We start from the raw sequence: 27,519 nt of genomic DNA, 5'->3' as shown, positions 1-27,519 counted from the left end.
CTGTCAGCGGGTTTGACAGCCGACGCTCAATTTTGCCGGCGTCGGTTCTCGAGCCCGCTGACAGCCACGGGCTCGGAAACCGGACGCCGGCAAAATTGAGCGTCCGGTTTTCGGCCCGACAGCCGCGGGCCGAATTCAAAATTTATTTTTTTTTTTTTTACTTTTTTTTACTTTTGGGGACCTCCGACTTAATATCGCTATGATATTAAGTCGGAGGGTGCACAGAAAAGCAGTTTTTACTGCTTTTCTGTGCACTTCCCTGGCGCTGGAAGAAATTAGTGCCGACCTTTGGGCGGCGCTAATTTCTTAGAGTAAAATGTGCGGCTTGGCTGCACATTTTACTTACTGGATCGCTCGGGAATACCTAATAGGGCATCAACATGCATTTGCATGTTGAGGGCGCTATTAGGTGCCGCGGGTGGGCCGCGTGTTTTCCTCCCCTTACTGAATAAGGGGTAAGGGAAAACACGCGTCCAGAGCAGGGTGACAGTGCGCTCCGACGGAGCACAGTTTACTGGATCGACCTGAAAGAGAGGACAAGGATTTCTAAGGTATCCAAAGCAGATTAGCAATCTACTCCACCATTGTTAGCTATTAGTAAGACTGCACTGATCATCAGAAGTGTTTAAGTACTCCCCTATCAGCACTTCTGATTGACATCAAAGAGGAGTTACTGTGGTTGTCTGCGCTATTGATGTGGCTGCATGGAATGTAGCATTTAGATCTCTTATATAATTTACTTAGAAAAGATCTAAAACAGTGTGGACTACTATCAATAGAGTAACTTGAGCACTCATACTATGGACTAATTGCAAAAAGAAAAAAGAAAAAAACAATTAAGAAAATAAAATATAAAAAATAAAAATATAAATTAAAATTATTTTTAGATATACATAAAAATAAACAAATAGCTAAATTAAAAACCACTATAAAAAAAAAACTACATTATAAAAAACTATAATTATCTCCTGATTCAACCCTGATGGATGGTACATATTGGGCCAGATTTTGTAACCTACGCATGGGTGTAGATTTGTGTGCGCAACCCGGCGCTCACAAATCTACGCCTGATTTTATAACATGCGCGCGCAGCCGCGCGCATGTTATAAAATCCGGGGTCGGCGTGCGCAAGGGGGTGCACACTTGTGCACCTTGCGCGTGCCGAGGCCTAGGGGAGCCCCGATGGCTTTCCCCATTCCCTCCAAGGCCGCTCCGAAATCAGCGCGGCCTTGGTGGGAACTTTCCTTCTCCCTCCCCCCACCTTCCCCTCCCTTCCCCTATCTAGCCCACCCCCCCCCAGCCCTATCTAAATCTCCCACCCCACCTTTGTTTTATTATTTATGCCTCTGGCCATGCCCAATCCCCGCCCCTCCCCAGCCCCGCCACACCCATTTTTCAAGACCCGGGACATACGTGCATCCCAGGGCTTGCACGTGTCGCCGAGCCTATGCAAAATAGGCTCGGCGCGCGCAGGAGGGGTTATAAAAGGTTACGCGTGTAGATTACATGCGTAACCCTTTTAAAATTTGCCCCATTATATTTTAAAATGTATTCTTGTTCCAGTTTAAGTAAAATAGTATCAATATTACTTCCTCTCCAGTTTGATAAAGGTTTAATCAGCACTACAAATTCCAGTTTCATCCTTAGTCCTTTCCCTCGCCTCCTCCCATCTGCATCCAGACATATGTAATCAGCCTCCTCTTGCTATCCCCTTGATTCTTAGTATCCTCAATACTCTCCTTCCCTTCTCCCTGCTTGAATCCCAGTTCTGTTGCACTCCATCTATACATATGCACCCTCTTTGTTTGATCTTCGATACTCTGCCTCTCTTTTCTGGAACCTTCCCCTTCTCTCCCCCCCCCCCCCCCCCCCGTGCCTCACTAAGGGCTTTCATGCAGTCCGTCCCCCCCCCCCACACACACACACACAAACTCCCATGGACACCATATGCTGCTGCTGCTCCCAGGCTCTACCCAAAACAAGCTTTGAACCAGCTTTCTCCATCATCATCATCATCATCACTGAAGGCCTGATTTTAAAAAAGCATTTAATGAAGTAAAACTGGGGTTTATTCAAGTAAATGACTTTTGAAAATTGCAACAATATATGCCATTGACTTGTCCATAGGATTTACTCATGTAAATGCACTTTTTATCAAAATAATTTTTATTAAACGGAAGAAGTTACATACACATGGGATAACAATAGCATATGCAATACAGAAAACGGCGTACAATACAGAAATGTTCGGTCCAACAACTGATCCCACTGAAAACGTATTCCCGGGTTTTTCTTTTTTATCCCCTCCATCCAATCCTGGCCCTACCACCCCCTCCCCGCAGAACCAACTCCAAAGCAGCCTCATTCACACCTCATGCATATCACATACAAACCTCCCTTTCCCCCCCCTCGGAACCTCATTTAAGACCATATGGACTTTTAGCCAGTGTTACTGAGCTCAGTTTGCAGAGCAAGAGGAAACAGGGCATAACATGCATTCCACAAGCACTATATATCTTGTCCGGTTTTCTCTTGCCTGAGCGGAAGTCCATATATTCCATCTGTAGTAGAGAGGCCATCCTGCCAAACCACACATCAATGGAAGGTTGCGCCAAGGGATCGGTCCAGAGAGTCAATATAGTGCGGCACGCCATCATAACCGCTAGGCTTTCAAACATTGCTCTGGAACGTGTATCAGGAACCCGAGGGCAGATGAAAAAGGAGGCAAAGAGGATGGCGCCCGATTAAAAAGAGGAGGGCCAGATCTGGCTCACTAACGCTACGGGGAGAATTGTGCTGCTCTTTGGCGCCTTACCGGCCTCAGAGTGCTCGTTTTGCCACAAACTGCGACGAAATGGTTGCCCCAAATGTCCTCTTCATCCTCCCATCAAAAAACGAATTAGCCAAAAATTTTTAATGGGGGTATGACGGCCGATGGGGGGGAAGGGGCCCTGAGCTCATTGCTTATCCTGCCGACCCCGTTGACGTCATCCCGGAAGTCCATGTAAATGCACTTTACTTGAGTAACTGGGCTTTTGAAAATTGCTACATTAGTAGTTACATTTATGTGCATAACTCCTTTTGAAAATTACCCCCCACATGTTAGTCATCAAATTCCTACCATCTTCCCCTCCTAGCTGACCCATTTCTTTGGACTGTTTCCAGTATGCAATCAGGGTATCCCAGGTATGCCATATACATTTTCATTTTATGTGAACAAGATGTCAGGTTCCAACTTACATAGAATCCCTTATGGAATTAGGTAATAGGGCATTAGGCCCCCCTCTCCTTCCTCTGAAATACAGCTGGATTGCTACCCATCCATAAAAATAGTCCCAAAATGGGCCTCTCTGTGAATCTTTTCAAGCCATGCTTAAAATTAACATCTGTGTGTAACTCTGACCATGTCTCTTGATTCCTCCTATGATGACAGTTACCAAAGCTCTGATAAGGGCAGGGGATTGTTAAGGTTTTCCCTTTTGTCTCTGTGCCATTTAATTAAAACATTATTAATTATTGATCAAATTTTTTAAAACTCTTTTCTCTTCAGCAAATTACCTGTTCCTAAAGTGTGGCTACAGGCCACACTGTTGTTCTGGAGGTGGACCCTTGACCTGGTGCAGGATTGGTACGGCCCTCTGGTTGGACCCAGAGATCACCAGCCACCAGGAGGTGGAGCACAGGAGGAGACAGAGGGTAGCTGGAGCTTCGCCAATAGCAACCTGGGGTTTCCGCAGGTTGAGCCCTTGCGTACCCGGGCCGCCTGGTCTTAGGTGGGCCTCGCAGGGTCTCCTAGAGAGGAAGCGCAGGGGAGTGCCCACCACGAACAAGGGTGTGCGGTCAATGTCCAAGCAAGAATGTCCAGAGATCGCAGGAGGCCAGAATAGTGTTCGAGTGGATAGCGAGGATCAAGGCCAGAGTATCAGTCCAGAATGGTCAGCCGAAGCAGGGGTCAGTACCTGTAGTCAGTCCGGGAGTAGTCAGGTCAGGCAAAGGACAAGTTCCAGGCAGCGGTCAGACGTAGTTGGAAGACAGGCAGAGGTCAGTTCCAGGCAGCAGTCAGATGAGGTCAGGAGCAAGCAAAGGTCAGTACCATGATATCAGTCCAAAGGGTACTACCAGGAATGGAGAGATGAAGGAACAGAAGATGCTGGAACAGGAGACACTGGAAACTAGAAACACAGGAGTGTATGACCCGATTGCCAAGGCAAAGAGCTAGTGGCTCAGCCCTGCTATTTATACAAGGCTCAGGTGACATCAGAATCTGGTGCCGCCCATGAGTTTCCCGCACTTGGCCCTTTAAAGTTGATAGAGCTCCGTGCACATGCGCTAGGGGGCGGGGCCAATGCCGAGCCCCGGCTCGAGGAGCGCTGCAAGGTGGAAGGCCCCGATGGGCCTGGGGATGCTTGTAGATGCCACGGACGAGCAGCACTGGGATTGAGAGAGGAGCTGGTAGATGGGCACGCCAGGTTAACAGACCCGGTCAGGGCACCAGTGTGGCCGGGAAGCGCAACAGTACCCCCCTTCTAGGCCTCCCCCTTACTGGCCTGGGCTTCTCAGGATGGGTCCCGTGGAACTCAGCGAGCAGGTCGTTAATGTGGTGGGAGGGCTCCCAGGAGTTCTCCTCTGGCCTGAAGCCCTCCCACAATAGGATGTACTCCCAATGGCCTCTATGACGCCGGACATCCAGGACCTCTTTTATTTGGAGGATGTCCTTGGGTTCAGCAGCAAATTGTGTAGGCTCAGGGGGTCTTCGAGAAGGCCAGGAAAAGACGAATAGCTTCAATAGGGACACATAGAATGTGTTGTGGATTTCCATGGAGGCAGGAAGTTGTAGCTGGTAGGTAACCACACCTATGCGTCGGATGATCGGAAATGGTCTGATTAATCTGGGAGTCAATCGTTGTGAAGGAAGTCGTAGTCTGATGTGTTTAGTGCTCAGCCAGACTTTCTGGCCAGGCCGGAACAGGGATGCGGTGCAACGATGAACGTCCGCGAAGCGTTTGGCTCTCTCAGCAGCCTGATCCAGTCTCTGCTTGACCTGATTCCAAAGACAGCAAATCATCTGTGCCTTGAACTGGACTGCAGGTGAGGGCACGGAAAGAGGCACTGGTAGAGGCAGGCATGGCTGGTGACCGAATACTACTGAGAAGGTGAGACGTCAGTGGCAGAGGTGACGTGGGTATTGTGGGCTAACTCGGCCCATGGCAAGAGGTCGGCCCAGTTATCCTGCTGATCATTATCGTAGGATCTTAGGAATGTTTTCAGGGAGCAGTTTTTCCTCTCTGCTTGGCCATTCGCTTGAGGGTGGTAGGTCGACGTCAGATTCAGGGTAATTTCAAACTTTTTACAAAAGGACTTCCAGTACTTGGCAGCAAATTGCAGGCCATGAACAGAAACGATCTCTCTGGGTAACCAATGTAGGCGGAATACATTGTTTAGGAAAGGTTTTGCCAGTTCAGCAGCCGAGGGAAGACTATGTAGTGGAACAAAATGGGCCATTTTTGAAAAGCGGTTAATAATAACCCAAATGAATATGCTGCCCTTTGATGGGGGCAGATCGACGATGAAATCAGTAGCCGGAACAGGTTGGAGGAGTCCCCATGGATGGCCAGTCGGGGGTTTTTGCTGTGCACAGATGGGGCAGGAGTCCACATAACTGCGGGAGTCATTAACCATGCTAGGCCACCAATAATGTCACGCTAGAGAGATAACGTTCCTGGATGGAATAAATGATAGCTTTATGGAGCAATTGGTTCAGGAACCGACGAGAGAGGGAGCAATTTTAGATCTAATTCTCAGTGGAGCACAGGACTTGGTGAGAGAGGTAACGGTGGTGGGGCCGCTTGGCAATAGTGATCATAATATGATCAAATTTGATTTAATGACTGGAAAAGGAACAGTGTGCAAATCCAAGGCTCTCGTGCTAAACTTTCAAAAGGGAAACTTTGATAAAATGAGAAAAATTGTTCGAAAAAAACTGAAAGGAGCAGCTACAAAAGTAAAAAATGTCCAAGAGGCGTGGTCATTGTTAAAAAATACCATTCTAGAAGCACAGTCCAGATGTATTCCACACATTAAGAAAGGTGGAAAGAAGGCAAAACTATTACCTGCATGGTTAAAAGGGGAGGTGAAAGAATCTATTTTAGCCAAAAGATCTTCATTCAAAAATTGGAAGAAGGATCCAACAGAAGAAAATAGGATAAAGCATAAACATTGGCAAGTTAAATGTAAGATATTGATAAGACAGGCTAAGAGAGAATTTGAAAAGAAGTTGGCTGTAGAGGCAAAAACTCACAGTAAAAACTTTTAAAAATATATCCGAAGCAGAAAGCCTGTGAGGGAGTCAGTTGGACCGTTAGATGATCGAGGGGTTAAAGGGGCACTTAGAGAAGATAAGGCCATCGCGGAAAGATTAAATGATTTCTTTGCTTCGGTGTTTACTGAAGAGGATGTTGGGGAGGTACCCGTAATGGAGAAGGTTTTCATGGGTAATGATTCAGATGGACTGAATCAAATCACGGTGAACCTAGAAGATGTGGTAGGCCTGATTGACAAACTGAAGAGTAGTAAATCACCTGGACCGGATGGTATACACCCCAGAGTTCTGAAGGAACTAAAAAATGAAATTTCAGACCTATTAGTAAAAATTTGTAACATCATTAAAATCATCCATTGTACCTGAAGACTGGAGGATAGCAAATGTAACCCCAATATTTAAAAAGGGCTCCAGGGGCAATCCGGGAAACTACAGACCGGTTAGCCTGACTTCAGTGCCAGGAAAAATAGTGGAAAGTGTTCTAAACATCAAAATCACAGAACATATAGAAAGATATGGTTTAATGGGACAAAGTCAGCATGGCTTTACCCAGGGCAAGTCTTGCCTCACAAATCTGCTTCACTTATTTGAAGGAGTTAATAAACATGTGGATAAAGGTGAACCGGTAGATATAGTATACTTGGATTTTCAGAAGGCATTTGACAAAGTTCCTCATGAGAGGCTTCTAGAAAAAGTAAAAAGTCATGGGATAGGTGGCGATGTCCTTTCGTGGATTGCAAACTGGCTAAAAGACAGGAAACAGAGAGTAGGATTAAATGGGCAATTTTCTCAGTGGAATGGAGTGGACAGTGGAGTGCCTCAGGGATCTGTACTGGGACCCTTACTTTTCAATATATTTATAAATGATCTGGAAAGAAATACGACGAGTGAGATAATCAAATTTGCAGATGACACAAAATTGTTCAGAGTAGTTAAATCACAAGCGGGTAAATGTGAATCGGTTATTTACTCTTTCGGATAGTATAAAGACTGGGTGCACTCCATGAAGTTAGCATGGGGCACATTTAAAACTAATCGGAGAAAGTTCTTTTTTACTCAACGCACAATTTTTTTTATTTTTTTTTTTAATTTTGCTTTTTCAACATGACAAAATTTTGAATATAGATGACAAGGAATTCAAATTTCTACAGTAAATATATTTCTTACCATCATCATTACATCTCATATTCATAAAGGAAAAAAAAAAAAAACCAATTGTAATAACTCATGAAAGCAGACGAAAAAGGAGCAAAAACTAAAGGAAATTCTAAGGGGAATTAACCCCCCCCCCCCCCCTTAAGTACTACAATTGAAATATTGAGTTCAACTGGTATTATTTACTACTGCTACTGATTCTACAGCTACGTTCTCTTGGGTAATTGAGTCCAAAAACCTGCGGAGCTGCGATGTTTCAAAAAAGATGTATTTCTGCTGCTGGTAAGTAACCTCGCATTTGCAAGGGAATCGCAGCAGCATCTTCCCACCTTTTTCTTCTGTCTCTGACCTCAAACCTAACAATTTTTTCCTCTTAACTTGTGTCAACTTGTGTCTGGATAGATCCAGATTCTGTCTCCATGAAAACTAGCCATTCGATTACGCATATAAGCTCTAAAAACTGCCTCTCTGTCTACTGCAAAGGAAAAAGTAACATGCAAAACAGATCTTTTTTTTTATACCGTGTTTCCCCGAAAATAAGACAGTGTCTTATATTAATTTTTGCTACCAAAGATGCACTAGGCCTTATTTTCAGGGGATGTCTTATTTTTCCATGAAGAAGAATTCACATATATTGTTGAACCAAAAAATGAACATTTATTATATTCTGAATAGTTGTCTGGTTATGCTGGTTTGTGATGACAACTAACTGTGAATCCTGCAGGGAAAAAAATCACAGCTGCATGCTCTGGTGTTCTGTGCGACGGGCATGCTCCCAAATAAAAACTTTGCTAGGTCTTACTTTCGGGGGAGGTCTTATATTTAGCAATTCAGCAAAATCTCTACTAGGTCTTATTTTCGGGGAAACAGGGTAATAGTATTTAAGTCAGATTCTAATATCCCTGTTAAATTTAGGGAAGGTTCTTCCCTTTCATTTTTACCAGGGAGATTTCCTCTAGATGGTACATAGTAAATCTTTGATATAGTAGGAATAGCCTGCAAGGGTAGCTTTAAAATTTCAACTAAATATTCTCTAAACATGTCATATGGGGATACCATATCATGCTTAGGAAAATTTAGTACCCTCAAATTTAGGTACTTCAAAGTATTTTCTAATGTTTCAAATCTTTTCTCATATACAATTTCAGCTTTTGCATATTTTTGCTGATATTTTTCCATGTTTTCTAATCTCTTTTCCAGTTGAACCGCTTTAGCATCATAATTTGATATAGATGATTCAATGTTTTTAAAGTGTTGATTCGAATCTATAGTGATTTTAGTTAGATTCATTACTGCAGTTTCCAAGGATTTTATAGCTCCCCAAAGTATGTCCATGGTTATTTCTTCAGGCTTGGTCAGGACAGGATATAAATTCCCCACTGTTTCAGACTTAGGTTCCCCACTTGTAGCTGGAACTCCTTCTCCCTCTTTTGGTGTCAAGGATGTTAGGTTTAAAAAATCTGAAGAAATATTTAAAGGTGGAGGAGGAATGTTCGGTGCCACGGGGCTCAAAGATATTTCGGCCAATAATCCCGATGTTTGCTCCCCATCAGGAGTTAAAGCGGCCAAGTCCTCCGGTTTTAAACCAGTTGCTGGGGTATAGAAGGCAGAAATCCTGGGCTGAGACGGTTCCAGTATAGAAGAAGATGCAATCATCTCCTTAACCTTTGCCTTACGTTTTGTGTGGGGCATACTACTAGCTGAAGGTCAAATTAGCCCAGGCAAACCTCTTAAACCTGTTCTCAATCTTATTTATTTACTGCTTCCAGGAGTAAAGTCTGAGGCTTCTAGTGTGGAATAAAGAAAATTCAATTTAAATATTTAAAGCACTTACTTCCGATTATCAATTCTTGCTGTTGGTTTCCAATCCGAAATCTTTTCCAGATGTATTTCAATACTTCAGCACTAATCAGCACTTTTTCAACAACAAAGCCGCGCGCCCCTTTGGCGACGAGCCGGCACGTCGATGCGCCTAAGGGGGCCTGTTCTTATGCCCCACGCCAGTCGTGTTCAGATGACGTCAGGATAGCCGGAAGTCCTTATTTAGGCAAGAATACCTTCAATAAGCAATTGGTAGTCAGGAAATAATTCTGGGACGTCCTCTCCTCGTTTAACGCTTCCACACTCCTCCACCTCACTTGAAGTGCCTAAGGGGGCCTGTTCTTATGCCCCACGCCAGTCGTGTTCAGATGACGTCAGAATAGCCGGAAGTCCTTATTTAGGCAAGAATACCTTCAATAAGCAATTGGTAGTCAGGAAATAATTCTGGGACGTCCTCTCCTCGTTTAACGCTTCCACACTCCTCCACCTCACTTGAAGTGCCTAAGGGGGCCTGTTCTTATGCCCCACGCCAGTCGTGTTCAGATGACGTCAGAATAGCCGGAAGTCCTTATTTAGGCAAGAATACCTTCAATAAGCAATTGGTAGTCAGGAAATAATTCTGGGACGTCCTCTCCTCGTTTAACGCTTCCACACTCCTCCACCTCCTCAACGCACAATTAAACTCTGGAATTTGTTGCCAGAGGATGTGGTTAGTGCAGTTAGCATAGCTGTGTTTAAAAAAGGATTGGATAAGTTCTTGGAGGAAAAGTCCATTACCTGCTCTTAAGTTCACTTAGAGAATAGCCACTGCCATTAGCAATGGTTACATGGAATAGACTTAGTTTTTGGGTGCTTGCCAGGTTCTTATGGCCTGGATTGGCCACTGTTGGAAACAGGATGCTGGGCTTGATGGACCCTTGGTCTGACCCAGTATGGCATTTTCTTATGTTCTTATGCTCTTATGTTTTCTTAACATCTCGAGGGTCCGAGCCCGGCCAGGATGGCCGGCCTACTTCGAGTCATGGGCCCAGCAGAGGATGCGCTCCCAGAGATGGTGTGTGACCACTGTCTTCCTGGCTGGTACCGTGTTGGTAACTGTGAGGGCTATGCGAGCTGGGTCAATGATGTGCCTAGGAGTTTCAGGGGTATCTTCTGGCTCGAGGGAGCAAGAGAACGCATCCGCTTGGGTGATCTTTGCAGCTGGATGGTAGAGAAGTTCAAAGTTGAAACATTCAAAGAACAGCGCCCAGCAGGCCTGTCTAGGATTCAGTACCTGGGCTTCCTTTAAGTGTTCGAGGTTCTTGTGGTCTGTAAATATCGTGAACTTATGCTGTGTTCCTTCTAACCAGGGGAGCCATTGCTGAAGGGCCAATTTCACAGCTAAGAGTTCTTGGTCCCCAATGGTGTAGTTTTGCTCTGCGGTAGAAAACTTGTGTGAATAGAAGGAGCAGGGTACTAAGACCCCCTTGGAAGAATATTGGCCAGGTCTGCCCTTGCTCCAATGGCAGAGGCGTCAACTTCAATGATGAAGGGGCGGTTAGGATCTGGAAGACGTAGACATGGTCCAGTGCAGAAGGCCTCTTTCAAGGCGTGGAAAGCAGATTGAGCTTTGGGGCTCCAAACCTGAAGGTTACTACCTTTCCTAATGGCTGTGAGTGGAGCAACTAACATGGAGTAGTTAGCGATGAAGTTTCTGTAATAATTTGTAAATCCAAGGAATCTTTGTAAGCCGCGGAGGCCTAATGCCTGGGGCCAATCTAGAATACCTTGGAGTTTCTCAGGGTCCATGGAGAAGCCACGATTGGAGATGATGTAGCCCAGGAATGGAAGGCGGGTCTGTTCGAAAATATACTTCTCTAATTTTGCATAGAGGTGATTGTCTCTGTGGCGTTGGAGGACTGTTTGAACATGTGAGTGGTGGGACTTCAGGTCTTTGGAAAAGATCAGTATATCATCCAGATATACCATGACAAATGAGTATAGTAGGTTCTGGAAGATCTCATTCATCAAATGCTGAAAGACCGCAGGGGCGTTACAAAGTCCGAAAGACATTACTATGTACTCGTAGTCGCCATCCCTTGTATTGAAGGCGGTCTTCAAGATGTCCTCTCGCTGGATTCGTACAAGATTGTATGCCCCTCAGAGATCTAATGGGCTGATACAGTAAAAATTGCGGGAAAGCGGGCGAGTGCCCGCTCTCCTGTGCGCGCGATACAGGGTCGGCGGTAAAAAGAGGTGTCCCTAGCGCCTCTTTTCGGACAGGAGCGGTGGCTGTCAGCGAGTTTGACAGCCGACGCTCAATTTTGGTGGCATCGGTTCTCGAGCCTGCTGACAGCCAAGGGTTCGGAAACCGGATGCCGGCAAAATTGAGCGTCCAGTTTTCAACCCATGAGCCGCGGGCCTATTTCAATTTTTTTTTTTTAATTACTTTTTTTAACTTTCGGGACCTCCGACTTAATATTGCCATGATATTAAGTCGGAAGGTGCACAGAAAAGCAGTTTTTACTGCTTTTCTGTGCACTTTCCCGGTGTCCGGAGAAATTAACGCCTACCTTTGGGTAGGCGCTAATTTCTGAAAGTAAAATGTGCGGCTTCGCTGCACATTTTGCTTTCTGAATTGTGCAGGAATACGTAATAGGGCCATCAACATGCATTTGCATGTTGCGGGTGCTATTAGGTTTGGGGGGTTGGACGCACGTTTTCGATGTGCTTTTACCCCTTACTGAATAAGAGGTAAAGCTAGCGCGTCGAACACGCGCGTCCAATCGCGGGTTAACAGTGCGCTCTGCTGGAGCACACTGTACTGTATCGGCCTGTAAATTTGTAAAGATCTGAGCTCCTTGTAGGCGATCAAATAGTTCACTAATGAGTGGCAGAGGGTAACGATCCTTGCGAGTCACGGCATTTAGCCCATGGTAGTCTATGCAAGGACGTAAACTGCCATCTTTCTTCTTCACGAAGAAGAATCTGGCACCTGCCGGGGAATCGGAGGGTCTTATGAATCCTTTATTTAGATTCTCTTTAATGTACTCTGACATTGCTTGGGTTTCCGGAAGCGAGAGAGGATAGGTTCTGTCCTTGGGAGGCATGGTGCCCAGTAGGAGCTCAATGGGAGAATTGAATTCTCGGAGTGGAGGCAGCATTTTGTTTAGAGGACACATCTTTGAATTCAGAATACAGAGCAGATAACCCGGTAAGGGTTGTAGAGTTCAGAACGGTAACCGCTGGAGACACCTGTCTCAGACAGCGGTTCTGGCACTGGGGTCCCCACTGAGTTAACTGCAGGGATTGCCAGTCGAAGAGGGGTGCATGTACCTGGAGCCAAGGAAGTCCTAGGATTACCGAATGCGTGGAACGCTTCAAGACGAACAGAGAAATTTCCTCTTCATGGAGGGTTCCCACAGTGAAATGGAAGGCCACGGTTCGATGAGTAATGGATCCGGGGAGGTGCTCTCCCTGGATTGATGCGATGCGTAGAGATGCTTCCAGAGGCTGAAGTGTGATCTGGAGTAGTGGACGATATCGTCCAGAATAAAATTGCCACTAGCCCCACTGTCCACGAGTGCGGTTGTGGCAAAGGAGCGTGATTCCCGAAAGAGGGACACATGGAGTAATAACTGGGGGCCAGTAACAGCAGCACCCAAGCTCGGGACTCCTGCCGGGCTCAGGCTTTGCAGTTTCCTGGACGTACGGGGCAGGATTGTAGGAGATATCCGGAACCACCACAATATAAGCAAAGGTCTTGTTTCTTACGTTGGAGGCGCTTTTCAGGGGACAAGCACCTGTGATTAATCTGCATCAGTTCCTCTGGTGATGGAGGAGGTGCCGGTAAGGCCTTCAACTGGGGGCTCGTAGCACGAGCTGGGCGTAAGGCAGGAGGCCGGAGGACCTTTACCTCTTAGTGTCGCTGTCGTAGGCGATGGTCAATCTTGCCAACCAGGGAAATAATTTCTTCAAAAGATGTGGGAATCTCACAAGCCTCCAGCCTCACAAGCCTCCAGCTCATCCTTGAGGGCAGGAGACAGGCCTTCTAGATAGATTGTCCGTAGGTAGTCCTCTTGCCATGCCAGTTCTGTGGCTAGTGTTCTGAATTCTACCGTGAATTCGGTGAGCGAATGCGAGCCTTGACGGAGGTGGAGAAGATGGTGACTGACCCACAACCACCTGTCAGCCGGGATCCTCGAAGGTTCGCTTGAAAACTGAAATGAAGTGGCAAAGATGGCGGAGGATATCATCAGAACGCTCCCAAAGTGGGGAAGCCCATGTCAAGGCTTTCCCTTCAAGGCATGAGAGGATGAAGGTTATCTTGGTGATCTCACTTGGAAACAGCAAAGGCTGTAGTGTGAATTGCATAAAACATTGGTTGATGAAGCCTCGGCAGAGGCGCAGATCCCCATTGAAAAGGGGTGGAGCTAGGAGGGCCAATGATGCCCGTGGGGGCAGAGTTTGAGCCAGACCCCCTGAATTGGCCATAACAGAATCCTCTAGTTGAGACCATAGTCTCTCCACGGATGAAGCTAATGCTTCCATGATTCGCTGTTGTTCTCGGACATGAACAGCTAGGCCAGGGATGGCCTGCAAGGCGGGAGACTCCACCGAGTCCATGGCCTTGGCATTTCCTACTCATATGCCTACAGGTTCCTCTCCATCTCATTCTCCCCCACCCTCAGGATCCTCCACCGAGTCCATGGCCTTGGCATTACCTACTCATATGCCCACAGGTTCCTCTCCATCTCATTCTCCCCAACCCTCAGGATCCTATATCTCCCTGGATTCTTCTATTTCACGTCCCTCCTTTCCCTTAGGTTCCTCTTACCCCATCTCCCCAGGTTTCTATTTATCGCCTCAAATTCCTATTATCCCCTTTCTAGGTTCCTCTCCATCTCCTCCTCCTCTCTTTCAAGCTTCTCTCAATTTCTTGATGAACAGTAGAAGGACTATGGGGGCATTCTTTGAAGTTAGCAAGTAGCACATTTTAGACTAATCTGAGAAAATTCTTTTTCATTCAACGCACAATTAATCTCTGGAATTTGTTGCCAGAGGATGTGTTAGTGCAATTAGTATAGCTGGGTTCAAAAAAGGTTTGGATAAGTTCTTGGAGAAGACCATTAACTGCTATTAATCAAGTTTACTTAAGGAATATTTATTTATTTATTACCAATGCTATTAATTGAATCAGTAGCATGGGATATTCTTGGTGTTTGGGTAATTGCCAGGTTCTTCTGACCTGGCTTGGCCTCTGTTGGAAACAGTTTGCTGGGCTTGATGGACCCTTGGTCTGACCCAGCATGGGAATTTCTTATGTTCTTATGTTCTTATGTTGCACTGGAGGTGGACCCTTGGCCTGATGCAGGATTGGTATGGCCCTCTGGTCGGACCCAGAGAGTGCCTGCCACCAGGAGGTGGAACACAGGAGGAGACAGAGGCTAGCTGGAGCTTCGTCAATAGCAACCCAGGGTTTCCGCAGGTTGTGTTGCGGTCCCAGTCGCGAGGTTCGCGACCGAGTCCTTACCTTCGCGGCACCCCGGGGTCCGGCAACAGGCTCTGGCGTCTGGCTGGGCCTACTCGGTATCTCCATGAGGGAGACGCCGCCGAGCTGTGAATCCTGGCTTCACCCCTCTTAGGCATGCGCGCGCGAGGGGGAGCCATTTAAAGGGGCCTTGGCGCAAAATCGCGGCCAGGCCCCGGAGCTGACGTCAGATGCCGGTGAGTATTTAAACCCGGCACCTGACTAGGAACCTCACCTTGCAACGAGGTTGACTCCTTTGGAGATATCGAGTTGCCTTTCCTGCCTCTGCTGTCTCAGCTTCAGCTTCCTGCTTCAGTTCCTGCCTCTCCAGCTCCAGCTCCAGCTTCAATACCAGCTCCAGCTTCCTGCTTCAGTTCCTGCCTCTCCAGTCTCTTCTTCAGATTGTCTCTTGGTTCCTGACCCTGGCTCGTCTTCTGGTATTCTTGACCACCGCCAGCCTTGACCTAGGATCTACAGCCACCACTATCCTGCTTCTCCTGGAGACCTTCTCCTAAGTCCCAGCGGTCCGGGTTCTCACGGGCTTCTCCCGGGGGAACCGTGGGCTTCCAGGGTGGTCTCGACTCGGTCTCCTGGCAACGTGCTGCTTTCTGGTCTTCTCGTCCCTGCGGAGTCTCGTGTTCTTCATCCATCCCTCCGCACGGCTGGACCAGGGGTCCACTACTTCGGTTGCAACAGTTTGCAAAGCCATGGACCCGGCGGACATCTCGGGCCTTCAAACCATCCCAGGCATGGCCCAATGCTTACAGCAGCAACAACATTGCCTTGACGTTCTAGCTGCCACCGTCGAGCGCTTGGCGAATCATTTGGATTCAATGCCTCCTGAGCCTCCCCTCGCACCAAACCCCGCTCCCGTGGTGAATGTGATGGCACCTACTCAACTGCCTGCACCACCTCGCTACTCAGGAGATGCCAAGACCTGCCGGGGGGTTTTAAATCAGTGCTACATCAGGTTTTTGCTGCTACCAGGTCAATTCCCCTCTGATTCCGTAAAGGTAGCTTATATGCTGTTGTTGCTTGATGGAAAGGCGCTGAGCTGGGCCTCGCCCATGTGGGAGCGTAGCGATCCATTGTTAAACAATTTACAGCAATTTGTAACTAATTTCAAGCAAGCTTTTGACGAACCTGCTCGCCTGTCTTCAGCTACGTCAGAACTTCTGCAGTTATGACAGGGATCCCGGTCGTTGGCAGACTATGTGATCAAATTTCGCACCCTTGCCATGGAAGTAGGATGGCGAGATGACAGTCTGCGGGGAGTCTTCCTGGAGGGGCTTGTGGCTCGGATCAAGGATGAGTTGGCCACCAGGGACATTCCAGACAATCTCAACGCACTAATAGATTTGGCAGGGCGGATTGATCGTCGCCTTCAGCAAAGGGCGAAGGAGGGCCGACCGCCTCGTCGTTCCATACCATTGGCTCCTGCTTTTTCCAGACCTATGATGCCATCGTCAGCCCAAGGTGCAGCTCACGCAGATTTGTCTACTGAAGAACCCATGCAATTAGGACGTACACCATTGTCGGCAGAGGAGAGGCGATGACGCCGGGCTTTGGGTCTATGTTTGTACAGTGGTGGAAAGGGCCACTTCCTAGCCCAATGTAAGGAGCACCTGGAAAACACCAAAGCCTTGGCAGTACCGAGGAGCTATTCCTAGGCTGTGTTAATTCCGCTCTTCACTGTACAGTATCAATCACGCTTGAATACCCAGGAGGGTCCTTCAACACTCTTGCCTTTATAGACTCCGGGGCAGGGGGAAACTTTATTTTGTTGAACTTAGTACAACAACTTCAGTTACCCACTATTCCCTGAACTCCGCCCTTATGGATTACTTCTATTCAGGGAACAGTTCTTCCTGGAAGCATTACCACCGCTACAGCTCCGCTAATCCTCTGTACAGGAGTGCTACACTCTGAGGAGATATCCTTCCTGATCCTAGAAAAAGCAGTACACCCGGTAGAATTGGGATTACCGTGGTTACAACTACATGCTCCTGTTATCCACTGGGACGTGCTACAAATTGCTCAATGGAGTTCCCATTGCTTTACAAACTGTCTCAAGGTTTTGTGCTCTCCTCTAGTGTCTCTGCTGCACACTGCCGTCTTGCCTCCTACGCAGTATGCTGAGTTTGCAGATGTTTTCTCTAAGAAGAAAGCAGAGATCTTGCCACAGCATCGTCCATTTGATTGTGCAATCGACTTACTACCAGGAACCACACCACCTCATGGGAGGGTCTATCCCTTATCCCTGCCGGAGACATGAGCGATGTCCGAATATATTTCCAAAAAACTTGCCAAGGGATTCATCCGACCTTCCAAGTCCCCTGCTGTTGTGGGATTTTTCTTTGTAGGGAAAAAGGACGGCACACCAAGGCTATGCATAGATTACAGAGGGCTGAATGCCATTACTAAGCGGGATCGTTACCCTCTTCCGCTGATTCCTGAGCTTCTGGACAGATTACAAGGTGCCAAGATCTTCACCAAACTTGATCTTCGGGGTGCTTACAATCTAGTTCAAATACGCCCCGGAGATGAATTGAAGACTGCCTTCAATACCAGGGACAGGTATTACGAGTACCTGGAAATGCCGTTCGGACTTTGTAACGCCCCGGCAGTCTTCCAGAATCTTATGAACGAAGTGCTTTGCAAGATGTTGCATTCTACAGTTATAGTGTATCTGGACGATGTTCTAATTTACTCCCGAGATTTGGAGTCCCATCAACAACACATCAAACAAGTACTACAGGTTCTGAAGGACAACCACCTATATGCGAAATTTGAAAAGTGTATGTTTGAACGGGAGCCCCTTCCCTTCTTGGGAAACATTGTCTCATCTACAGGATTTCATATGGACCCAGAGAAAGTGTAAGCCATTAAAGACTGGCCTCGTCCAGTTGGAGTCAAAGCCTTACAGCGCTTCCTCAGGTTCGCAAACTTTTACAGACAGTTCATTCCTCATTATTCGCTTAAGGTGGCGCCACTTACTGCCCTTACAAAAAAGGGGTCTGATGCTAACGTGTGGCCTGAAGCAGCCTGTCGAGCTTTTGAGGATCTAAAGAAGGCTTTCTTACTTGACATGTGTCTAAACCACTCAGATCCGCAGCACCCCTTTATTGTGGAGGTGGACACCTCTAACATAGCAGTAGGGGCAGTACTCAGCCAACACTCCAATTCCAGGAGGGTACTTCCATGCTCATACTTCTCCAAGAAATTTTCTGCAGCTGAGTGCAATTACAGTATTGGAGACAAGGAACTCCTAGCCATTAAGTTGGCGTTTGAAGAATGGAGGCAATGGCTAGAGGGGGCAGCCTACCCCATTACGGTCTACATGGATCATAAAAATCTGGAGTTCTTGGGTCAGGTGCAACGTCTGAACCCTAGACAAGCTCGTTGGTCCCTTTTCTTTTTTTTTCCTTTATATTTTATTGAGTTTTTAACAAAATTTTTACATTTTGCAAAATCAAGCAATGATTATTGAATTAAAGAAACAAAAATAAACATAATATCATGACAAACTACATATACATTAATTCTCAATAATCAATAGTCCCCATAATGGGAGGATGTTTCATAAGTAATAATCAAATATCAAGAAAAAACTGTAATACATATACAGAAAATGGGAGAAATTTACATTTTACAGCCTTACACCTCAAGCCTGTTCTTTATCACCCAAAAAGGCTTCCAAGTGGGAAGGATCCTGAAAAATGAACTTATTTTTTTGAAAAACAACCGAACACTTTGAGGGAAACTTCAAAAAGAATGTAGCACCTAGAGCTAATACTCTCGGTTTCAATACTAAAAATTGTTTCCTCCTCATTTGTGTGACTCTAGAGACATCAGGAAATATTTGGATCTTCTGCCCACAAAACTGAAAATCTTTGTTAAGGAAATACTTTTGTAAAATCATATTCTTGTCCCTTTCCCTACAGAAAGTGACTAACATAGTCGCTCTCTGGGGAATATCATCTATAGAAGATTCAAGAAAAGAGGTTAAGTTTGGAGATTGTTGGACTTGATCCATAGCTTCTTCCCCCACTTGAATCTCTAATCTGGATCTAGGGACATAATAAATCTTGGATATCGATCTTTCATCAACTGTTGATATTGAAAGAGTCTCTGCCAAGTATTTTTTCAATAATTCTAAAGGAGATAGTAACCTGGTTATAGGAAAATTTAAAAAGCTCAAATTTCTAACTCGATTTTGATTCTCCAGGTTTTCTATCTGCCTGTGAATTATTATCCCATCTTTTATAGAAGAATTATTAACATCTTGTACAACTTTTATTTGTGTTGACATTATTTTACTCTGTTCTTCTAAACAATTTAATTGATTATTATGCATCTCCAACATGTTTTTAATTTCAACAGTTGACTTACTATTCTGGATAATTGAACTCGACACAATTTTTTGTAAGTTAATTGACGCCTGCCAAATATCAACGAGTGTGATATTTTGAGGATCTAAAGGTCCAATTACCATCCCTATAGATCCAGAACCCTCCCCTTGCCCATTTAACTCATTACCCCCAGTGTTAGATTGAACAATATCTACATTTAAGTTTACTTCCCCTGGTAACGAGGTTTGGGCTATGGGGTTGGTAGGAAATAATAAGGATTGAAGTTGCTGTGGTGACCTGGTGTTGTCTGAAGTTCCAGACGAAAAGGATATTTCTGGTATAACCTCCCGAGCAGTCTGGCTCGCCCTCCTTATCACAAGGGAATCCATTGGGCCTCTAACCGGTACCAATGGAGTTGACGTACAAACTTTTACCTTCCTTTTTCTACCCATATAAAATCTCTAAAAGGGGCGCGCCCCTTTGGCGCGCGGCTTCGGCAGCGCACCGGCGGCTGCACGCCGCTCCTTCCCCAAATTTGTACCTTGGAGGTCATCCCCGATTGCTGACGTCACCGGGGGGCGGCACTACGGGCGAGTCAGGATGTTGTAGCTCCGGCGTTGCAGGCAAGTCGAAGACTCAGACACAGTCCCCGGGCCAAATTACTCTCAAGAGTCTCTCCCTCGGTCCTCCTCCGGATTCAGAGCCGCTCCTTCCCCAAATTTGTACCTTGGAGGTCGGCCCCGATTGCTGACGTCACCGGGGGGCGGCACTACGGGCGAGTCAGGATGTTGTAGCTCCGGCGTTACAGGCAAGTCGAAGACTCAGACACAGTCCCCGGGCCAAATTACTCTCTTTCGAGAGTCTCTCCCTCGGTCCTCCTCCGGATTCAGAGCCGCTCCTTCCCCAAATTTGTACCTTGGAGGTCGTCCCCGATTGCTGATGTCACAGGGGGCCGGCACTACGGGCGAGTCAGGATGTTGTAGCTCCGGCGTTGCAGGTGTCGAAGACTCAGACACAGTCCCCGGGCCAAATTACTCTCTTTCGAGAGTCTCTCCCTCGGTCCTCCTCCCTCGTTGGTCCCTTTTCTTCAATCGCTCTGACTTCACTCTTCACTACTGACCTGCCTCCAAGAACATCCGAGCAGATGCCCTGTCTCATACCATGGAACCAGAGGAGGAGGGAGATGTGCCTCAGTACATCTTGGATCCAGCCAAGATTAACTTATCTAGTGTGGTCATACGTCCTCTGGGAAGAATGGAAGTACCATGACGCCTGCGAAGGGAAGTCTTGGGTTGGGGCCATGATTCCCTCACTAGCGGGCACGTGGGGTGGGAGAGAACACTGGAGCTCCTCAATTGGTACTATTAGTGGCCTAACATGAGGCATGATGTGCGTACTTATGTGAGTTCTTGCCCTACCTGTGCTAAGCAGAAACCCCAGACCGGTCGACCGTGGGGCCTTCTGCAACCTTTACCTATGCCCATAGAACCCTGGACGCATATTGCCACAGACTTTGTGGTGGATTTACCCTCTTCCGAGGGTAAGACCATCATTTGGGTCACAGTGGATCATTTCTCCAAGATGGCTCATTTTGTTCTGCTGGCTAAGTTACCATCTGCCCCGGAGCTGGCTCAACTCTTCACCCAGCACATCTTTCGAGTTCATGGACTGCCACAAAATATTGTCTCCGACCGAGGGCTCCAATTTACAGCCTGGTACTGGAGGGCCTTGTGTAAGAAATTCGGAATTCAACTCAATTTGTCCACGGCTTTCCATCCTCAAAGTAATGAGCAGACTGAACGCATGAATCGTTCTTTAAAGGCATTCCTTCACTTCTTTGCTTCAGAGCGACAAGACAATTGGGCCACGTTGCTACCTTGGGCTGAATTCTCATATAACAATCATTAACACTCGGTCACTGGGAAGTCGCCCTTTCAGGTAGTGTATGGTAAGCAACTCAAACCACCACTACCTTTGCCAGTGACGGTTCCCTCGCCAACCGCTCAATTATCCGCGCAACAGTTACAAAGACTCTGGAGCTTCATTCAAGACAAGCTGTCAAAGTCGGCAAAGGCTACGCAAAAGTGGGCCAATCGGCATCGACGACCTGCACCAGTGTTGCTACCAGGTGATAAGGTCTGGCTAAGCACAAAGAACATACATCTGCGAGTTCTGTCCCGGAAGTTAGCTCCTAAGTACTCTGGACCTTTCAGAATCGCTGAAAGAGTAGGACTGGTCTCGTACCGCCTTCGGCTTCCCACAACCCTACGCATTCACAATGTGTTTCATGTTTCTTTACTTAAACCAGTAATTCTTTCCAGATTTCATCGTAACCCACCAGATCCTTCCGAGACTCCAGTCGATGGGGAGGTGACCTACCAAGTTCGAGAGGTCTCGGATGTGCGCTTTCATCATCATCTTTGGGAATACTTACTTGCCTGGGAAGGATGTGGTCCTGAGGACAACACCTGGGAGCCTGCCCGTAACATCTTGGACAAAACCATTCTGCACCAATTCCATTTGGACCATCCTGGTAAACCTGGTCACTTGCGGAGGGGGCGTAAGAGGGGGGGTACTGTTGCGGTCCTGGTCGCGAGGTTCACGACCGGTTCCTTACCTTTGCGGCACCCCGGGGTCCGGCAACAGGCTGCGGTGTCTGGCTGGGCCTACTCGGCCTCTCCGCGGTGGCGTCTCCACTCGGTCTTCCAGCAACGTGCCACCTTCTGGCCTTCTCATCCCTGCAGAGTCTCGTGTTCTTCATCCATCCCTCTGCATGGCTGGACCAGGGATCCACTAATTCGGTCGCAACAGGTTGAGCCCTTGGGTACCCAGGCCGCCTTTTCATTGGTGGGCCTCGCAGGGTCTCCTAGAGAGGAAGCGCATGGGAGTGCCCACCAAGAACAAGGGTGCGTGGTTAATGTCAAGCAAGAATGTCCAGAAGTCGCAGGAGGCCAGAACAGAGTGTCCATGTGGATAGCGAGGATCAAGGCCAGAGTATCAGTCCAGAATGTTCAGCCAAAGCTGGGGTCAGTACCTGTTGTCAGTTCGGGAGTAGTCAGGTCAGGCAAAGGAAAAGTTCCAGGCAGCAGTCAGACGTGGTCGGTAGACGGGCAGAGGTCGGTTCCAGGCAGCGTTCAGATGTGGTCAGTGGATAGGCAGAGGTCGGTTCTAGGCAGCAGTCAGGCGAGGACAGGAGCAAGCAAAGGTCAGTACCGTGAGATCAGTCCAAAGGGTACTACCAGGAATGGAGAGACGAAGGGACAGGAAACGCTGGAACAGGAGATGATGGAACAGGAAACGCTGAAACAGGAGTCACTGGAACAGGAGAATCCGGAACAGGCAAACTAGAGAAACCGGAGTGTATGACTCGATTGCCAAGGCAATGAGCTAGTGACTGAGCCCTGCTATTTATACAGGGCTCAGGTGACGTCAGAATACTGAGTTTCCCGCGCTTGGCCCTTTAAAGTCAGGAGAGCTCCGCGCATGCGTGCTATGGGGCAGGGCTGATGCCAAGGAGGACGCCGAGCCCCGGCGCAAGGAGTGCTGCGAGGTGGAAGGCCCCGATGGGCCTGGGGACGCTCGTGGACACCGCGGATGAGCAGCGCTGGGATTGAGAGAGGAGCTGGTAGATGGTCGTGCCAGGTGAGCAGGGAAGCGCAACACACACTTCCTCTATGTGGTGCCTTAATTGAACCCAATTGGAGGTTGTAGAAGAGAGGGATGTGTGTGAATGTGATATTTAAAAATATAAAATTTAAATTTTTAATACATTAAACTCAAATTAATGTAAAAAATGTAAACAATTTTATCTTACTACAGTAAAAAAAAAAAAATACTAGCAGAAAGAAAATTTTGGAGCAACACAAATATGTTATCAGAATTTGAAAAATTATCTTCACAAGATCACACAAAGTTTTGCTTCTCTTTTTTCTAGGTTATTGGTTTCTGGGGGAACCCCAGTCAGTTGGGTTTTCAGGCTATCCACAATGAATGTGTAGGAAATAAATTTGCATTCATCTAGGTATTTCATTTAGGGCTTCTTTCTCTCAGGTAAGTAAGTATTCATGCAGTTTTCAATTACTTTCGCATAATTCTAATCTCTTCTGTGTCACTTTTCCTTGTTAACCTTTTGTTTCTCTTTGTTTTCACGTAAAACTCTGAAACTTGAGAATTATATAACTGGAGCCTTTAAAACAATTTTATGCTCACCACTGTCTGTTGTGTTTTAAGAGCTAGATTTTCCCCCTAAATTCTATTTATCATTTTACTGATATCTTTGCTAATTGCACTTGCTCTTTAAGTAAGTGTGAAATTTATTAGAACTCAGATATGATTACTAATAATGCAACAGTTGTTACTGAATGCAAAATGTGTATATTTATGAGATGACATGACCCTTTAAATATTCTTTGTGGGCCAGATTTTCAAAGGTTATGCGCGCCGGGCCCGGCGGCGTGCATAAAGCCCCGGGACGCGCATAAGTCCCAGGGCTTACAAAAAGGGGAAGGAGGGGGGCGGGGTCAGCGGCTCCTGGCACAGCGGCCATTTGCTGCCATTTGCCTGCAGGAGGCAGGCGCAAAAGGTAAAACAAAAATTTTGGGAGGGTTAGAGTAGAGCTGGAGGGGGGAAAGGGTGAGAAGGTTAGGTTAGGGGGAAGGGAACGGGGGAAGGCACCCCCTTGCGCACGCCGGGTAGCAAGCGCACATGTACGCCCACGTGCAACCTTTTAAAATCTACCCCTGTGTGCACAAGTTCACAGTTAGATGCTTTGGAACCTAGAGCACACCTGTTCTTTTCCTAAATCATCATGTGTATTTCTGAACTGTGGCTAAAATCCACCTCTCTCCTTCATTTAAAACTACTCACGACTCTTCAACTAAATTTAAAAGAGAGTCACTACTGTTATATGTTTGTTTACGTCACAATCCCAGGTAAACATATGCCTTATACTCTGTATGCCTACAGTGTATTTGTGAAACTAATAGGAAACACCAAAATAAAGGTGTACAGGAAGTCCTTGACAAGGTGTTTCAAGTTACAATGATTCAGAGTTCCAGTGTTTCTAAGATGATACCCATTATCCAACTTACAACACTTATTTCAACTTTAAGCCACCCAAGCATTCCCAACGTGCTCACATTGGTATGCTGGTGACCCTGATGCTTGACAAAATGAAATTAGTAGAAAATACCAGGGACTTCCTTGCCTCTAAACTTGGTACTTTCCTCTTCAAACAAACAAAAAAAAAGTAATGTTTTAAATGTGCCTGTGCTTATGACTAAATTCTGAGTTATTCTGGTGAAGACAGGGTATTGGGCCCTGGTGCTGGAACCAATCTCACATTTATAACATTGTTCTTATGGAACAATCATTTTCAGCTTACAGTGTTTCGAATTAAGACACAGTTTTCAGGAACAAATTGTGTCTTAAGTCTGAGGACTTCTGGAACCCTGTTTCTAAAATCCTAACTCTCAAAGCTCTTGTTAGCTTCTTACTTGATTTATGCTCTTCTAGTAACTGTAATAATGTTAGGAAGGATAGCAAAATTATTATTCTGCTTTCAGTACAATTTCTGTGCCCTTTTATTTTCTTCACTTTTTTTTTTTTGTCTCAGAGTTTCTCCTTCAGAATTCGCAAGTGTTTTTTTAAGGATCTGAACTATCCTAGGCTAACCTATAGGTACATTGAGAAATTCCTTTCTGGAATTGTCTTTGCCAGGTCAGTATCACAAATGTAAGAGTCCTATCTGCTCCTGCCCCTCTCAGTACTTATACAGACAGGGCTGGATTTTCAAAGCCATACGCGTGTATGGGGGGTTACGCATGCCAGGCCTATTTTATAAAGGCCCAGTGATGCGCGTAAAGCCCCGGATGCGTCTAAGTCCTGGGGCTTCGAAAAAGAGGTGGAGAGGGGGCGGGCAGGGCGTTGCCCTCCCGCCAGGGGAGCAGGGGAGGTCCTGATGGGGGTGCCCAGTCAGGGGATATGCTTAGGCAATGCAAGATGGCTCATTGAGCGATTCGAATCCCTGGGCCATCCTGAGGGCGGGGCAGCCACATGGGGGAACTCCTGGCCGGCGCGCTGTGCCTCCAGCCCTTTTATTCCCTGCTCCCTGCGTGGCTGCCTTGCTGGGGGGAAACCCATCCACCCTTTTTACATTATTCAGAGGGTTAGCAGGTTAGTCAGATTTGATGTTAGCAATAGTTTTCTATATGCCTCTTGTCGCAGCTGGGTGAGAGTACCTGAGCCAGGAAAGGGGTTGCCAGTTGGAGACAGTGCACAGCATGTGGTATAACTGACTGTGATGTGAGGGGGCTGTCTGTCGCCAGGGCCTGCTGGCCCTGGTGTGGCGGCAGACTGGATGCCCACACCCTTCGATGAGGCAGTCACCTTGCTTGGCTGCAGCAGGTATCTGGAACGCCCTGTGATTACCACCCAGAAGGCAGGGCCTTGCTTGGTTGCGGCGGGTACAGGGCCATAGGTGACATCTGCCTGCACAAAGGAGGATGCTCAGATAGCTTACCTGTGTTAAGGCTTGGGTACAAAGTTTGCTGTATACTGATTTATTGTAATAAAGCTGCGGCCAATTTATTCCTCATCTGGTCCTCACTGTATTTTGTATATGTGGGTGCATATTACTGTGTCCCCTTCCCCCCTTCCCCAGCGACAGACGGTCATGGCTGCCTAGGTCATGTACTCCTTTCTATAATCTTTAACAATGAAGATTCCAGAAAAGAAGACAATTCCACATCTTCAGAGAATACCTGAGAAACAGCTTGTTGGGCAGAACTAGAATTAAATGGAAGTATGTACACCTTATTAAACAGTGAAATCTGCTCTGTGGTGAAGTATAAAATTTCCATCAAATAATTTCTCTAAGTCAATTGAAGAAGTTCATCCAAAATTTTTTGGAAAGTTAGTTAAATGGAGATTCAATCATCTAAGATGATTCTCCACAAACTCTAGTCTCTGTGTCAAATAGCCCCATTCCCAAATAATTGTAACCTTCAAAAATTCTGCCTTTTTTAACAGCAGACTCAAGGGATTGAATCTGACCAGCCTGTTCACTCAATAGTAGAAAGTGTCTGTACGAAAGTGACATTCCACAAATGAAACAGAAAGACCAGTGACAAGATCCCATAATGAATCAAATGTTACTTCAGCTGGCTTCTATGGTAAAAGGAATTTATCTCGCTGCCGGAGACTCACCCGCAGTAGAGGAAACAGTGAAATGCTGCTCTTTCCCTTCCAGCATCAACTCTGATTGCAAAGGTGGAGGAGGAAGGACATGACACATGGAATTCAGCCCCAAGGCTAGCTTCAACTGCTAGCGAGACAACCCGCCAAGCACAACCTTCATCCTCCTCCTGTGACATCATTACTTCGCACCTTGGCTGCATCAGCAGGATTCTACTCTCATTCAGCCAGCGGCAAGTGACTGTCAAGTGGATTTAGAGAAGCCTCGACCCTGGTCACGAAGGGTTATCCTTCTGCTGCAGTGACAATGGGGTTTAGGTCCAGCTCATTAGAAGGAATGGGAAGCACACACACCTGGATGGTTTGCTGCCTCATGGAAGAGGGGGGCTCGGAAGGGTAAGTTCGAAATCGTCCTTTCCTCTTGGGATGGAAATTGTCCTTTCCTCTAGATGGGAAATGGAAAGAAACAGAGAGCAGCGGTGAATGTATCCACTCATTTGGCCATTTTAACTCCTCCCCAATTTATATTTCTGATATAGTTTGTTCTTAAATTATTTTTGTTGAAACTTTGTAGCTGAAAGTATTATTGGCTAATCAAAACTGTGAAACTAGATTCAATTAGAATAGCTTGGAATTTGAGATAATTAAAGTAATTAAACATGGAATTAAAGAAGAATAAAATAAGAAAGATATAAATATTTTAAATACCAATATAATATCTTATAGTGCCAGTAAATAGTTGCACATGTCATATAACATTAAGCCACATATTTAAATTGGTATTTAAAATATTTATATATTTCTTCTTTTCTTCTTCGCTTTCATGTTTAATTACTTTAATTAGTTCAAATTCTAAGCTGTTCTAATTGGATCTAGTAATACAGTTAGGGTTAGCCAATAATACTTTCAGCTACAATGCTGCAACAAAAATAATCTAGCAACAAAACTATATATCAGAAATATGTTATTTTAGTGTGAAATATAACTAATGGCTGCAGTTTCTAATATTGTAACTATTTTTTTTTAGCAATAGATAAATAATAAGCAATGCTGATTATATTCTGAAACTAGTTATATATGAATGTATGTGATTTAACAGAGAGCTAGTGAGAATATTTAGAATTACTGAGACTACAATTGTACTGCCACACATGAGGCTTGTTCCTAAT

At 46.2% G+C, this 27,519-nt stretch overlaps 1 protein-coding gene across 3 annotated transcripts in view; it reads right to left on the bottom strand.

The window, feature by feature from the left end:
- PUDP (pseudouridine 5'-phosphatase) overlaps nt 1-27,519 on the bottom strand; it is a 789,960-nt gene that overhangs the window by 324,147 nt on the left and 438,294 nt on the right. For all 3 annotated transcript variants that reach the window (XM_029604431.1, XM_029604429.1, XM_029604430.1), the window contains one exon: nt 26,705-26,795. In XM_029604431.1, the coding sequence (XP_029460291.1) occupies nt 26,705-26,795 (91 nt within the window). The remainder of the gene's footprint in view (nt 1-26,704; nt 26,796-27,519) is intronic.

Source organism: Rhinatrema bivittatum, chromosome 5 (genome assembly GCF_901001135.1).
Source record: "Rhinatrema bivittatum chromosome 5, aRhiBiv1.1, whole genome shotgun sequence".
NCBI lineage: Eukaryota > Metazoa > Chordata > Amphibia > Gymnophiona > Rhinatrematidae > Rhinatrema > Rhinatrema bivittatum.
Note: the sequence above shows the minus strand (reverse complement) of the source record. Positions and strands in the feature narration are given on the sequence as shown.